The sequence below is a fragment of the Numenius arquata genome, chromosome 21, assembly GCF_964106895.1.
Source record: "Numenius arquata chromosome 21, bNumArq3.hap1.1, whole genome shotgun sequence".
NCBI classification, from domain to species: Eukaryota; Metazoa; Chordata; class Aves; order Charadriiformes; family Scolopacidae; genus Numenius; species Numenius arquata.
The window spans coordinates 1143154-1157044 of record NC_133596.1 but is presented as its reverse complement, the minus strand read 5'-3'; the positions used below and the strand labels follow the sequence as shown (position 1 = coordinate 1157044).

At 61.1% G+C, this 13891-nt stretch overlaps 1 protein-coding gene across 1 annotated transcript in view; it reads right to left on the bottom strand.

The window, feature by feature from the left end:
* Window positions 1-5638: 5638 nt before the first annotated feature.
* The window catches only part of FOXO6 (forkhead box O6), a 35145-nt gene continuing 26892 nt past the window's right edge, over window positions 5639-13891 (bottom strand). The window contains exon 2 of the mRNA XM_074162053.1: window positions 5639-7051. Coding sequence (XP_074018154.1) covers window positions 5639-7051 — 1413 coding nt within the window. The remainder of the gene's footprint in view (window positions 7052-13891) is intronic.

Below are 13891 nucleotides of genomic sequence, written 5' to 3'. Positions count from 1 at the left end.
ACACCGAAGAGGGACTCCTCAGCTTCCCCCCGACTGGGCAGAAGGGTTCCCCTGCAGCACCCCTCCTCCAGCCCCCTGAGACAGATGCCACACTGCCCACCCCCTGGGAGCTTGTTGGCTCTGAAGCAGCTGCTGGAGCACGACAGACACCGCAGCACGGGGGTGCCATGTCCTCTTGCACCCAGCCAGCCCACTGCTGGGTGGGCTGGAACCTCCTCACCCATTGACCCACAGCAATTAGATTCTGCACTAATTCAATTAGATTTAAATTAGATATTAGGAAAAAAAAAAAAAAAAAAAGGGTTATCAAGCATTGGAACAGGCTGCCCAGGGCAATGGTGGAATCATCGTCCCTGGAGGTATTTAAAAGATGGGTAGACATAGTGCTTAGGAATATGGTTTACTGATGGTTTTTGTCCATGTCAGGTTGATGGTTGGACTCGATGATCCGAAAGGTCCCTTCCAACTTAGACAATTCTATGATTCTATGAAAATCTTTCTTCCCCTTTCATTGTTTTGCCCAGAACTGACCTGTGGTGACCACCTTGCAGGGATGTGCCAGGCTTTTGGGAGCACCTCTGAGCCATGACTGTCCTGCCACGCCAATGGCTTTTTCTCCAAGTTCCCAAAAGACCACCAGTGGACAAGAACTGGGTGTCTTGAGCCTCCTTGCCAGGACTCCCCTTGCCTGCACTTTGCTACGTGGCAGTGACATAGGGACAATAGAGGATCCACAAGAGCAGAAATGAAGTAAAATGTTCCACCTACAACACCAGCCAGTGGAGGTGGCTGAACTGGTGATACTGGGGTGCTTGGCCAAAAGTGCAATATGATGGAGGCGTATCATTCAGATCCTGTGCATAGCATGCATGGAGTCCTGCAAGCCACAGCCAACAGCCCCTTCCCCTGGGCACCGCATGGATGGGGAGATGGTGGGGATATTTTGAAATAGGTTTGGAGGCTGCATCAGTTTTCCCACCTTTCTTTTAGCTGTTTATCAAGGGAGAAGTTGAATTCATGGGATAGGATGTATGGGATCAGCAGCCTCAGGTGTCGTGTGGCCTGGAATGAGTCCTGCCTTTCCTGCAGATCCCTCAGAGAACCCATCCAAAAATGTCCCCAAGGAGAGGTAGGATGAGGAGAACTTGGCTGGCCACACTGCTGGGGTGGGCACAGGGGGTTTTGGCCAACGTCCCCTTGGCCCGTTCGGTGCCTGGCAGCAGGACAATATTGAGCTTTAGGTTGGAAAAGCCCTTTAAGACTGTTAACCCAGCACTGTCATGTCCACCACTCTCAGGGCCCGTCCTCCAGCCAGCTTTTCACCCAGTGAAAGCACTCCCATCCAAGCCATAGGCAGCCATTTTCTCCAGGAGAATGTTGTGGGAAACAGTGTCAAAGGCTTTACTAAAGTCCAAGTAAACAACATCCACAGCCTTTTCCTCATCCACCAAGCAGGTCACTTTGTCATAGAAGGAGATCAGGTTTGTCCTCAGAGGTGTTTCAGCTTCTCCAGCCTGCTTTGATGAATGCTGGGGAGCCCCTCAGGTGGCCAAGTCCACTTTTCAGGGCTGACTGGGGGGTCTTAGAGCACACACGCATCCCGGAACCTGAGCTGTCAACCACAGAGCATTTTTCCCAAACCAATCTGCCCCAAGACCCTAAGTCCTGGCCCAAAATAGGAGTCACAGCCTCCAGTCACTTGGGTATTTTTTTCCAGGGCAGGAAATAAATTGACCCACAAGAAGGGGAAGTTTCAGTCCAAACAGCTGCTGCAGCTGCTGAAAAGGGGATTTCCAGGCCAGTGGCCCAGGGCTGCACTCAGGGAGCCTGGCTGGGGAGCAAAGGGGCTTAGGGCAGTGGGTGCAGAGCACGAGCACCTCCACAAGCTGGACACTGTCACCCACCCCTGCACTGGGCAGCAGTGACACTGAGGCAAGCCATCAGTCTCAGAAAATATTGGTAAAAGTCAGTAAATATGTATATTTATAGACTGCTCAGGATGATGTCCAGAGGTCTGTGTCCAGGTGGGACTGCACGAACACCTACACAGCCCAACCATCCCCAAGCTGGGTGAAAGCTCAGTGTCACCAAACACCACACCTTCCCCTCAGTGGCTCTCCCCAGGTCCCGTCCCCCCCCCACTTCACTGGTCCAGCACGGTCCCTCCTGTCTCAGGCCAGACACACATAAGCAATATTTAAAACAATTTTATTCATGAAAATATGCTGTACAATGCACTATACACAGTTCTTTACATTGCCACATACACAAACTCTAATAGCACAATCAAGAAAGTTACCATTGCCTACGATAGATGCGTGGTGAGAGATGACACCTGTCAGAGACCCTCCCCCCCAAGTCTGTACAGTTATAAATACGAGGGAAAGGACGGACCGAAAACTGCCATATGAAGCAAACCGGTGGGGTCCCTTCCGCATACCCTCGACGCCGGTTCCTCGCTCCGGGCAGGGCTGGGGCTGGGCGGGAGCAGGGCTGGGAGCAGAGGATGCTCCTTGTGCCCAAAGGCTGTCCTGTGGGGCGGCGGGGGGGAGGAGGGGGCCAGGAGGGAGAGGGGGTGATGGAGCGGGGAGGCTGAAGCCGAGCGAGGTGGGACATGAGGTGGCCTGTGCTCGGGGAGCCGTTTCCAGAGAGGAAACCTGGAGCCTCACCCAGTGAAATAAAGCCCTGATTTCCCCTTCCAGCAGCACCGGCAGCAGGGCAGTGGGGGCCGCAGGGGGGCACGACCGTGCCAGCCACCCCCAGGACCTGCCTGCCCCATGGGCACAGCCCTGACCCCTCCGTGCCATCCCCACCACCCCACCCGGGCACCACCGTCCCTCGGCTCTGCTCCCCTCGGCCGTGGCGGGACCAGCCCGTCTCACCTCCCCCTCCACCCGTCCCCGGTGTCCCAGCCACTTTTTGGGGGGGGGGTCTGTGCCTGCCTCCCGCTGCCTGCCATCCCTCGCACCGCACGACGACTGTACACATGACGCTTTACCAACACGACTCCACCGCACACACGACAACCCCACGGTCACGAACCACAAAGACAGCTTGGCAATGGGACGTGCCCTGGGGGGGGGATGGCCAGGGGCACCACGCAGCAAGGGGGCAGGGGGAGGTGAGCCAGGGGGAGGAGCGGGGCAGGCGTGGGACAAGGTGGGAGGCATTTCTTCTACTGCTGGTGTGGCTTCGCCTCCGCGATGATGGTTGGCCCATGTCTGTGACACTGAAAGGGGGTTTTGGGGAGGTCCCTGTGCCTGAGCATCCCATCTGCAAATGCCCTGCTGCCGGGGTGAGCCCCAGCTGGCCCCCGCGCTGCCGTGCTGGTGTGCTGCTGGGTGTGTGCCTGGGGGTGGGGTGCCTGGAAGAGCCAGAACCCCTTCCCTTTCTCCCCTGCTTGGGGGGCAGAGCCCCTCTTTTCTCCCCTGGCAGCCCCAGACACCGTCCCTGCCTCTCCTTGCCGGCAGCCCTTCACGCCCCGTGTCAGAGCCGGGGTGCCGGGTATTAAATAGCCATTTGCAATCTGTTTCCAACAATTTTAAATATGCCTGAAACGAGAGGTGATATATAAAAGGAATGCGGTAATGATCCTGACCAAAGAATAATCCTTTTTAAAAAAGCATTCAAGAAAGATTATATATAATAGAATATATTAAATTCTGTACATGATCAAATAATGTAAACATAATTAATTAACCTGTAAAAATGTCTTTAGAGACTATGCCCGCCATGTGCCCAGGGCGAAGGTGAAGGGTGACACATGGGGCTTCTCTGTCCCGCTTTGCCACAGCCCGGTGGGTCAGAAGAAGAGCAGGAGGTGCCCACCCTGGCTCCCACCCTGCCCTGGCTCCAAGCCCCCGCGCTTCCCCTGTGGCTTGGTGGGACCCAGCGCCTGCCCCGTGGTAGAGGAGATGGTGCTGGGGCGGGAAGGGAAGAGCTGGGCCAGGAAAATGTGCTGGTTCAGTGGACTAACCCTTGCTGCATCCCAGGGGCAGGGGGTCAGAGAAAGCGTGTGGTACCCAGAAGGAAGACAGGGTGTGCCAAGAGCCCCAGGGGACAGATTGCAGCTCCCACAGCCTCTCCTCCCATCCCTCCATCTCCTCTGCCTGCCTGCCCTGCTCCAAACCCTGCTGCCCCACGGGCTGGGCTCCTGCCAGCCCTCGCCCCAGCAGTGGGTCTCTGGCTCACCCCTGCACACAGAGCTGTGGGGCCAGTTTGGGCTCCCCACAAACAGCAGTGACTCGTGGTCCCCATCCCCACAGAGCACTGGACCCTGGGAGATGGCTGCACCAGGGCTGCCCTCTCTTGCTGCCATGCCCCTGTCATCCTGGGAACATGCAGGGACGAGGGACAGGCATGCTGGCTGCTGGATAGAGTCACTCTTGAGACCAGTAGCGACCCCCCAGAAGCCCCACAGCCCCATCTGTGGGCCCTGTGGCACCTCCCTGAGCTCTGCAGGCGAGGGAAGCAATGTGGGTCACCCAGGCTTGGGGCAGGGTGGGCCCCATGCTGCCTCCAGAGGCCTGGCCACTGCATCCCTCTCCTTCTCTCACCCCCACAACCTTCTCCAGGGTGACCCATCCCACAGGCCCCAAGCTTCCACCCCACCATCCAACACCCGAAGCCACGGCCAAGCCAAGACATGTGACGGGGCACAGCCCTCAGCACCGCTCGCAGCCTCTCTCCTCCTCTCCCTGCGCTCCACCCTTTCTTCCCCCCAACACAAAGACTCAATGGCAAAAGAGTGCATGAAATCAAATAAATATGCCCCCCTTCCCCAACTCTGTGAGCTCCCCCCGAATCTGTGACACAGGGGGACCCAGGCCAGTGGCAGGTCACTCCTGGCAGGACCACCCCGTGCAGGAGCATCCCACACCTGCTCCGGGCAGGGCACGGCAGCTTTCCCGTGGGCAGGAGTGACTGTGGCACCCCGGGCCACCAGTGGGCATGTGGGCTGCCGAGATGCTGCCCCCAGGGCTGCAGGTTGCGCACCCTTCCCTCCATGGCCAACCCCCCTTCTCATTCCTTGGGAAGAAAACACACCTGGAGCCACGCGAGAAGACCTGCAGTGGAGGTGGCCGGGGCGGGGGGGCTTGGCAGAGCTCCCATCTCCCCCAGGATTTAAGGGTGATGAGCCCCCCCTTGCCCCAGGGCACAGTCCCTACTCCTCACACTTCTACTCAGGGGACTTGTTCTTGGCGGTGGCTCAGAGGAAAGGGTCCCTTTCCAGAGAGGGGTACCCAGGCAGGGGGTTCCCATGCCACCAGCCATCACCGCTCCATCACCAGCCCAAACCGGCACTGTCAGAGCGGGGCACTGGGACCGTCTGGAAAGGCATTCCTTTCCTGCTCCCACCCTGGACCTGCCTGGCTCCGGCTGCCTTTCCCACGTCTCCTCCGGAGGATGCTCGCAGGAGGACCCAGCAGATCAGGAACGCATGGGGGCTGGGGGCCCTACCCCGTCTCAATATGTAACCCTACGGTTTGTGTTTCATGTTCGACCCCAAGCTCCGACCGATGTCTCTAGCCCATCTTAACAAACAAAGGCAGAAGAGAAAGGAAAAAAAAAAAAGTTAGTCTCAATGTTTCCCCTCGTGGCTTCTCGGCGGTGAGCCCCCCCCACCCCGGGGCGGGTGTCACCCGGGCACCCAGCTCTGGTTCGTGGGCTGCGGGCCCCCGGGCAGTGCGGGCACATTGAGCCCGTTCTGTGGGGGGAGAGCCGAGTCGAAGTTGAAGTCCATCTCGTCGCTGTCCATAAAGTCATTCAGGATGATGGACTCCACGTCGCACTCCAGGCTCCCGTTGAACATGTCCAGGTCCAGGTCTGCTGGGAACCTGTCTTGGCCCAACACGGGGGGGTGGACGGCCCCCGGGTAGGGGCCCTGCAGCGAATCCAGCAAGCTCATGTGTGCCCCTTGGTTATTAGCGTAGGAATGCAGATGCCCGTGGTGCGGCATGGTTGTCATGCTGCACGTGTCACTGGGCAAGCTCATAAGGCTGACAGGATTAGCTAAGGCACTGGTGTTGACTGCAGGGTGGTGACCGGCTGGTGACGGGTGGTACAAAGCGTTGCTCTTCATGAGAGAGCCTGGGTGGGACGGGTAGGAGGACAAACCCTGCTCCCCGCTCCCGCACAGCAGCGAGTTGTGTCTGTGGCCACGGGCCGGCACCATGGGGCTGGCCTGCAGCAGGGGCAGGTCCCCCGGGACCATGCTCTCCTTGTGCGCATAGGAGATGGAGGACAGCAGGTCCTGCAGCGAGGCGTTCCTGTAGGAGTTGACGGGCGAGAAGGTGGCTTGCTTGTTCTCCTGGATGGTCTGCATGGGCAGGCGGCGCATGAGGCTCATGGCCGGCTGGCTGTAGATAGTCCCGCAGTAGGTGTTGGTGGCAGCCCCCATGGTGGAGCACTTGGAGTTGAAGGAGAAACTGGAGCTGCGCTGCCGCAGGGCGGCCGGGGGGAGCTGCTGCGAAGGGCTCATGGTGTAGCCGTCCTGCAGGTCCTCCAGCATGCTCTCCCCCAGGCTCTCGTTCAGGCTGATGGTGCCGGTCAGGTCAGTCAGCCGGGGCAGCTCCACAGAGCAGCGGGCATTGAGGGAAGGAGACATGGTGCTGGAGGGGCTGGGGTACATCAGTGGAGAGGAGGGGGTACCATCGTCCTCCTCCAGCTCATCCGGCTCATGGTTGGCCATGATGGGCGAGAGGCGCCCGCTCAGCGTGCTGGCCGTGGAGTTGGCCCGCGTCCTGAAGTCCGCCCAGGCGTCATACTCGTCGCTGGCATGGGACGCGGGGCTCTCCGACCACTTGGCCTGCTGGGAGGACGGGCTGTCCTCCCCGCGCTCCTGCGTCGCCTGCAGCTGCTTCTTCTTGCTGGCCTTCCCCTTGATCCGCAGGAACTTGCTGTTGTTGTCCATGGAGACTGCTCGCCGGCGGGGCGTCTTCCCTGTCTTGCCACCCTCGGGGTTCAGCATCCACCAGGAGCTCTTGCCGGTGCCCTCGTTCTGCACGCGGATGAAGCGGGTGTGCAGGGAGAGGTTGTGCCGGATGGAGTTCTGGGGAGACAGCAAGGACAGAGGGGACGGTCAGCAGTGGCTCCAGCACCCCAGGCAGGAGGGGGGTGACTGCAGGGTTGGGGGCGTACACAGAGCACCACGGGGGACCTGGGCTCCATCCCCTGGGACACCATGGCTGTCTGAGCCAGGGGGTCGGGGGCTCAGCTGGGGAGTCTCTCCCACAGCATCACCAGGTGTTTCACCTCTGGGAGCCCATGGGTCATGGCCCTTTGCTGTACCTATCAGCTGTCCCTCGTTAGTGCAATTACCATCACGGCAGGGAGCGGGAGGCGGGGTGGCGTGTTTTTAGCTTGTGACCCTTGGGGACCTGCATCAGCCCTACCCCAGCCAGGGCCAGGTCTCAAGGGACTCTTCTTCCCAGGAGCCTGGGGAGGGACAAGGTGAAGAGGACAAGGAAAGGACAAGGAAAGCAGAGGCAGGGGCAGGGCCATGCACAGGTCCAGGTCTTCTCCATCCCTCCCAGCCCTGGCCACCCATGTGCCCAGCAGAGCCCACCAGGATACTTCCAGCACATCCTTGCCCACAAGCACGTCTGAGAGGTCCCAGTCCACCCTCCCCACCCCACCAGCTCCAGGGGCAGAGGGACCCCTTTTGCCCACACATCGCCCAGCGCTGACCCTCTGGAGCCACATCCAAACCATGTTCCCTCCCCAGCATCTTTCTGTGATGTGCTCCCCCCATCCCTCATCGCCAGGCAGGGTGATGCAGCAGCACCACCACGGCCCAGAGAACGTGTCAGCACCATGTAAGTGAGAACTTGTCCCCAAAATGCCTGTCACCCTCTGCCAGCAGGGCCGGGGGCCCAGGAGGAGTGGGTCTGGTTCCCCATGTATCTGCAGGCTGGCACAGGGACAGAAGGCAGGGACAGAAGGCACACACCCTGCCCAAGAAGCTGGGGTACCACAGCACGAGGGGCTTGCAAACCCAGCTAAAACCCCATTGCACAGACAAGGGCGGGGGGGGGACTGCTGGGGACCACTTTCCTCCCAGACACTCCTGGCTCCTGCATCCATATCCAGCACCTCAAGGGGGTTTCCTACTGAGAGCAACACTTGCTCCTCGCCCTCCTGCCTGCCCTGTGACGGTGAGCAGCTCATGGGCCGGAGCAGGGATGCCCTTGAAAATGCAGGAGGAGGCAGGGAGCTTGCACCAGGGCCACGTCCCAATGCAAACATCCCCAGCTTCCACCAACCATGGGGGCACAGGTTGGGGTGACCCTGTGGAGATGCCTTCAAAGCTCCAGCCAGGGGAAGAGCAGGGGTGAGGACATCTGCTTCTTGCTGTGGATCTCCTGCAGCCCATGGGACATCTGCACCTCCCACAACCCATGGGATGCCACGCCAGCTCCCTGCACCCCCATTTCCCCAAGGCCCAGAGGGGAAAGGGAGGAGGCAGAGCATCATCCCAGGGTGCAGAGACCCTTGCACTGCCCGTGGGCTTGGAGGGACTGCTGAAGGGGGGCAGCTCCTCCTGCCCCTGCCCAGCCGCAGAGGGACAGAGAGGGGGAAGGAACCAAGGTGCCGGGGAGAAAGTTTGGTGCTGCTGCCGGCATTTGGAATACTAATGAAGAGGCGAGTGAGCTCCAGCCTCATCTATCATATTATGTAATGGCTTACTTCTCTGCACTTCATTTATTTGGAGATTGCTCCCAGGCTGGCTCCTCGCCAGCAGCCACCAAATCCAAGTCTACAGAAATCAATCTCGCGCTGACTGATTAAGCCGTGTTTAGAACTAATTGCTCCTTCGTGTGTGGGGAGAATAAATTACGGGCTTTAATTTCACATCTTTAAAATGCAACTGCAGGTATGGGCTAGCCATTAACCCCTTCCTGCATGGCCCTGTGCATGGCTGGGGAGGGGGCAGGCCGTGGATGGCACGGATCGGGGAACAGGCTGGGACACATGGCGGTGGCTGCCTATGTCACTGCTCATCGCCTTCAGCCACAGCAAACCGAGCCCTGGGCCAGGTTGCCTGGAAGGGAGAGCTCTCCCTGACCCCCCCCAACACCTCTCCCTTCAGCCACAGGGTGACCCAAGCTCCCCTCCATGCCACCAAGCCGTGGTGCAAGCGGCAGGGGACAGAGCACGTGGCCATCACTGTGTTTGCAGAGCCAGAGCCAGCAGCTCAGCCCCATGGTGCCACCTTGCACCCACACACATCACCTGGGGGGCTGGGGATGCCCCAGCAGGGCTTGCTGGGCCCCCTTGCAGGATTGGCGACCCCCAATATAGGGGGTCCCTTACTGCCAGCGCTCTCCGGGTCTGCTCAGGCAGGAGGTGCCGCTGGGACTGGGCTGCTGTGCCCAGCACAGAGAGAGGGAACGGGGTTTGAGGGGTTTGGGACTGCCATGGATGGATGGGGGTGACATTCAGCATGGTCCTAACCTCCTCCTCTGCTACTCCCTCTGGTTGGCAGCTCCAGCACAGGGCACCCAGGCACCCAGCACCACCCATGAAGCCAGGCTGCTGTCAGGCAGGGGACCAGGCGGGTGCCAGAGAGGGGACGAAGCTGGTGGGGTCAGCCTGCCAGAGGGAGAGGAGGGGAGGGGAGGCTGCTGCCTCTTCTGCAACAGAGCTTCATTAAGAGCCAAAAGACAGCAGCAATTAAGTGCAAGGTGCGGCGAGCCCAGCTCTCTCCTCATTAGCACCCCGATGCGCTCGGCTGGCTGTGGCTCAGGGTGCAGGGCACAGGGCAGGGGGCTGCACCAGGGCGGGACAGGAGCTTATTAACACCAGGCAGGCAGGGACCTGCTTCACCCACACCACCCCGCCAGCCCCCAGCAGCCCCACCAACCACTGGCATCCCACAGCATCCCGCATCCCACAACACCCTGCATCCCACAGAACCCTGCATCCCACAGCACCCTGCATCCTACAGCATCCCACATCCCACAGCCCCCATCCCCTGGGAGCAGCGCATGTTCACATGGCCCAAAATGTGGGGCTCAGCTCCTAGCCAGGCCTTGGCAGTGTGGTGACGTGCAAGGGGACATCAGGGCTGGCAGAACCTCCCTGGCAGCAGCCGCCTTGCACCAGGCTCTGGCACATTTTTGGCACCGTGCAGGAGCAGACGAAGGCTGATGCCAGTCCCAGGGTTTTCACGACACCTCTGACACCACTCTAACGCTCTCTGCCCTGCAACCAAAAGCCCTGCACCACTTCTTGCAGCAACCTGACCCTTGCTGTGTCTCCCTCCCTGTCCCCATCTGCCCCCATGTCACTCCTGCCCTGGCCACCCTGCTCCAATGGCTCAGGTCCCTCACCAAAGTAGCGAGATTCTCCCGACACCCTGACCCCAATGTGGCACCATAGCCCCATGGTACCCAAATGTCACAAGGCAAGGAGCACCAGTCCCCAGCACACACCCAGGCCATGCCAGGGGGTGACATCCACCATTTCAGGTGCCAGCCCTCGCCCCCATAGCCCCGCAGAGGGACAGGGGATGCTCTGGGTGGCAGAGGTGAGGGCTGGAGGTGGCACCAGGGCTGCCAGGCATTGCAGGTGGACCCAAGCCCTGCTCAGCCCTGGTTGGCACCAAGGGAGGATGAGGCTGGAGCCCATGCCAGCCTCTGGCCACCAGCTGCTGGAGGCTTTGCCAATCTGGTGCCATCCCGGTGCCTGTCTGCTGGTGGGCTGCGGGGCCTGGCATGGGGATGGGAGGGTTGGTGGGAGATGTGGGCACCCACGGAGCCTCCCCCCCCCCCCCCTGCCCCAGGAGCTCTTCTCCACGGAGCCTCATTGTCAGGGGAACAGCCAGTGTGAAATCGGTCTGATTAGCAATTAGTCCCATTGTAAAAGGATTAGCCAGACCCCATTGTTTGGACGAGTGACTTGACTATCAATTTGCATCTGGCAGTGATGCTGCTGCTGCTGCTGCTGCTGCTGGGACCGTGCCCCCCTTCCCCCCTCTTCGTGTCCTTTGGATGGGCCAGACACTGTCTGCAGGCTGTGCCCAGATGGGTGGTGGGTGCTGGTGGCCCCCAGGATGGGCATTGATGCCAGGCACAAAGATGCCCTTTGCAGGATCCCTGCCAACCCCCACTACCAGCAGCAGCCCAGTGGCACCTCCCAGGGGTTGCTCCTCCAGCTTTGGAGTGCCTAAGGGTCTCAGGGTGCCGGGGGGGAGCTGGACACCCTCCTGCGTGCCCTGGGGGGAGCACAGGCTGGGGGAAACAAGAGCAATTCCAGTGAGAGCAGGATTGTACAAGCTGTGGTGTGGGTCAGAGGTGGGGAGAGCAAAGGAGGGGACCCCGCCACATCCCCCGCACCCATCTGCTGTCCCTTGGCTGCCAGCCCCACCTCACCTGGGGGTTTTCTGAGCAAAAACCCCAAGCCCCAGCCTCCTCCCCGCGCATCCTACCCCTCCCAACGGCAGCAAAGCCCAGTCATGCTCCCAGAGACCCCGCACGCTCCCAGCGACCCCCAGCCCCGCGGCCAGGGTGGGTGGGGGTCTGTCCGTCTGTCCATGCCTCTCGTCCATCCCGCTAATGAGCCTGTTACCTAGCAGAGATTCGCACCCTGGTTAACAGGAGGGAACAGCGACAGGGCCACTAACGAGCGCTCTGCCGGCCACTCTCCAGCAGCACGAGGATGGCTCCAGGGGTTAATTGATGCTTATTTACTTCTCACACATAAAAATTGCCAGCGTTGGAGGAAATATTCCAGGGGGCAGAGGCTGCCAACAGCCCCGACAGCGCTTCATCCCAGGGGATGCCATGCAGGGGTGTTGGTGGCATGGGACAGTCACCGGTGACATCCCCAAAGACATTGTAATTGCCCAAGAAATGGCACTGCCCACCTAAGTGCAGGATGGCCACCACTGTGGCCTCTTGGCACCATCCCCTGGGGATGGCCAGCCCTACTCCCCGCCACTGGCATCACTGTGCCACCCGCTGTCCCAGTGTGGGGCTGTCCCCTCTGTCCTGCCTGAAGTGGCTGATGACGGTGCGCAGCCCACCAGCCCTGGCACCGCATTCCGAGCCCATCCCATGCCTGCCTGGTGAGAAGATGGCAGCTGGCACGCCATGGCGGCCCACCCCATGCCAGAGGGGTGCCAAGCACCCCAGATCCTCACAGCAGCCCTGCGACCAGGACAGACCATCCCAACTAACAGCAGCTGAACCCCGAGAGCTCCCAGGCACATCACCCGGCCCCTGGCAGCCCTCCCTGCATGGGTGGGGGCACCCAGCACCAGCTCTGGGTGGGGGAATCCACATGGAGGAGAAAGCTGGGGCGATGATGGCTGTAAATCCAGCCTCACGCGTGACGAGGTTCCCAGGGCTCTGCACCAGGGTCCCCAAGGACGGGACACAGCCTGGCACCGGCAGCTCACCGGGCTCACCGGGGTTGTGGGTCCCCGCCGGCCATTCTGCTGTGAGCATCCCTGGTGACCTCCTCATCTCCCTGCTGTCCCCAGGGCTGGGGTGGCCCATGACAGCCCTCTGGCAAGGAGCAGCCCCTGGCACGGGGCTCAGCGAGGCAGTTTGGAGGAGCTGCCATGTGCGCAGGGTCTCCCCTGCTCCGAAACTGCAGCCTGTGCTTTGCACTGCCCCACACCATGCAGGAGTGTTACTACCCCATAGCACCCTGGAGTGTTACTGCCCCATAACCTCCCCCCGCCACCTCCTGTGCTGCCGCCTCCCACCCCCAGGCAGTGCCCTATAGCCATGCAGCTGCCCCACAACCAGCTCTCTGCACTGCCCCACAGCACCCTGTGCTGTGCCCCATAGCATCCCACAGCCTTATCTCTGCAGCGCCCTATAACATCTTACAGCAAACCCACGGCGCTGCTCCACCAGCTCTCACAGTGCCCTATAGCACCCCACAGCCAGCCCCCCGGCACTGTCCCCCTCCCCAGCCCCTCACACTGTCTCAGGCACCCCACAGCCAGCTCACTGCCCCCCAGCTGGGGTCTGACATCTCCCCCTTGGGGAGCTGGGGTTGTGTCGTCCCCCCCCCAAGCACATCCTTCCCTGGGGCATTGCTGCTGGAGCCGGGCAGGGGGTCAGAGGGGCTGCCCGGTGCCCCCGGGAAGGGCATGGCGGGGGCAGAGGGAGGGGTCCCGCCTCCCTGCCGCGGGGGTCTCGCCAGCGGCTGCCGAGCAGAGGCGAGAGTATTCGGGTCAGTGCGTCGCCTGAGCAGAGCGGCTCTGACGTGCTGCTAATTGAACCAAATGCCCATTAGAGGCGTGACGGGCCGTGTCTGTCCCAGACCCTCCATCCTCGCAGGTGGCTGACACGCAAGGAAGCCTGAAGGCTGCTCAGCATGGCTGGGCCAGAGCATCTCCCGCCTCCTCAGGCAGCGCGGCCGGCGCGAAGCCCAGCCAACATCTCATTAGGAGCCGCTAATCACCCCCTGGGCGGGCACTGGGGTGGGGGAGAGGGGCAGCTGGGGGTCCCCACACTGCAGCCCCTGGCCCTGCTCAGCCCCTCTCCCTGCTACCCCCCAAGGAAGAGCAGGGCAGAGCCGGGCAGTGGGGTCCGCTCTTGCCCTACCCCACAGATCCACGATTCCATGGGGCAAAGGGTGGCTCCAGGCAAGGCCCGTGCTCTGGGGTGTAGGAGCTGGGAACTCCTGCTGTGGGCCCAGGCTGGGCCAGCCCGGGGCTAATGCCTGGCCCCCTGCCCGTGTCCCTCGGCCATCCCCTGGAGCTGGGTGATGCTGTGCCCAAGACCAACCTCTCCTGAAGGAGAAGGTCCAGGCGGAAACCACCACCGTGACCCCAGACCCACGGCCAGGATTTGCCAGCCCCATCCCAAGCCCCCAAAGCCTGGGCCTGGCTGTGGCCTCCTGGGCTCCAGGCCAGGTTTCAGGACAGAGA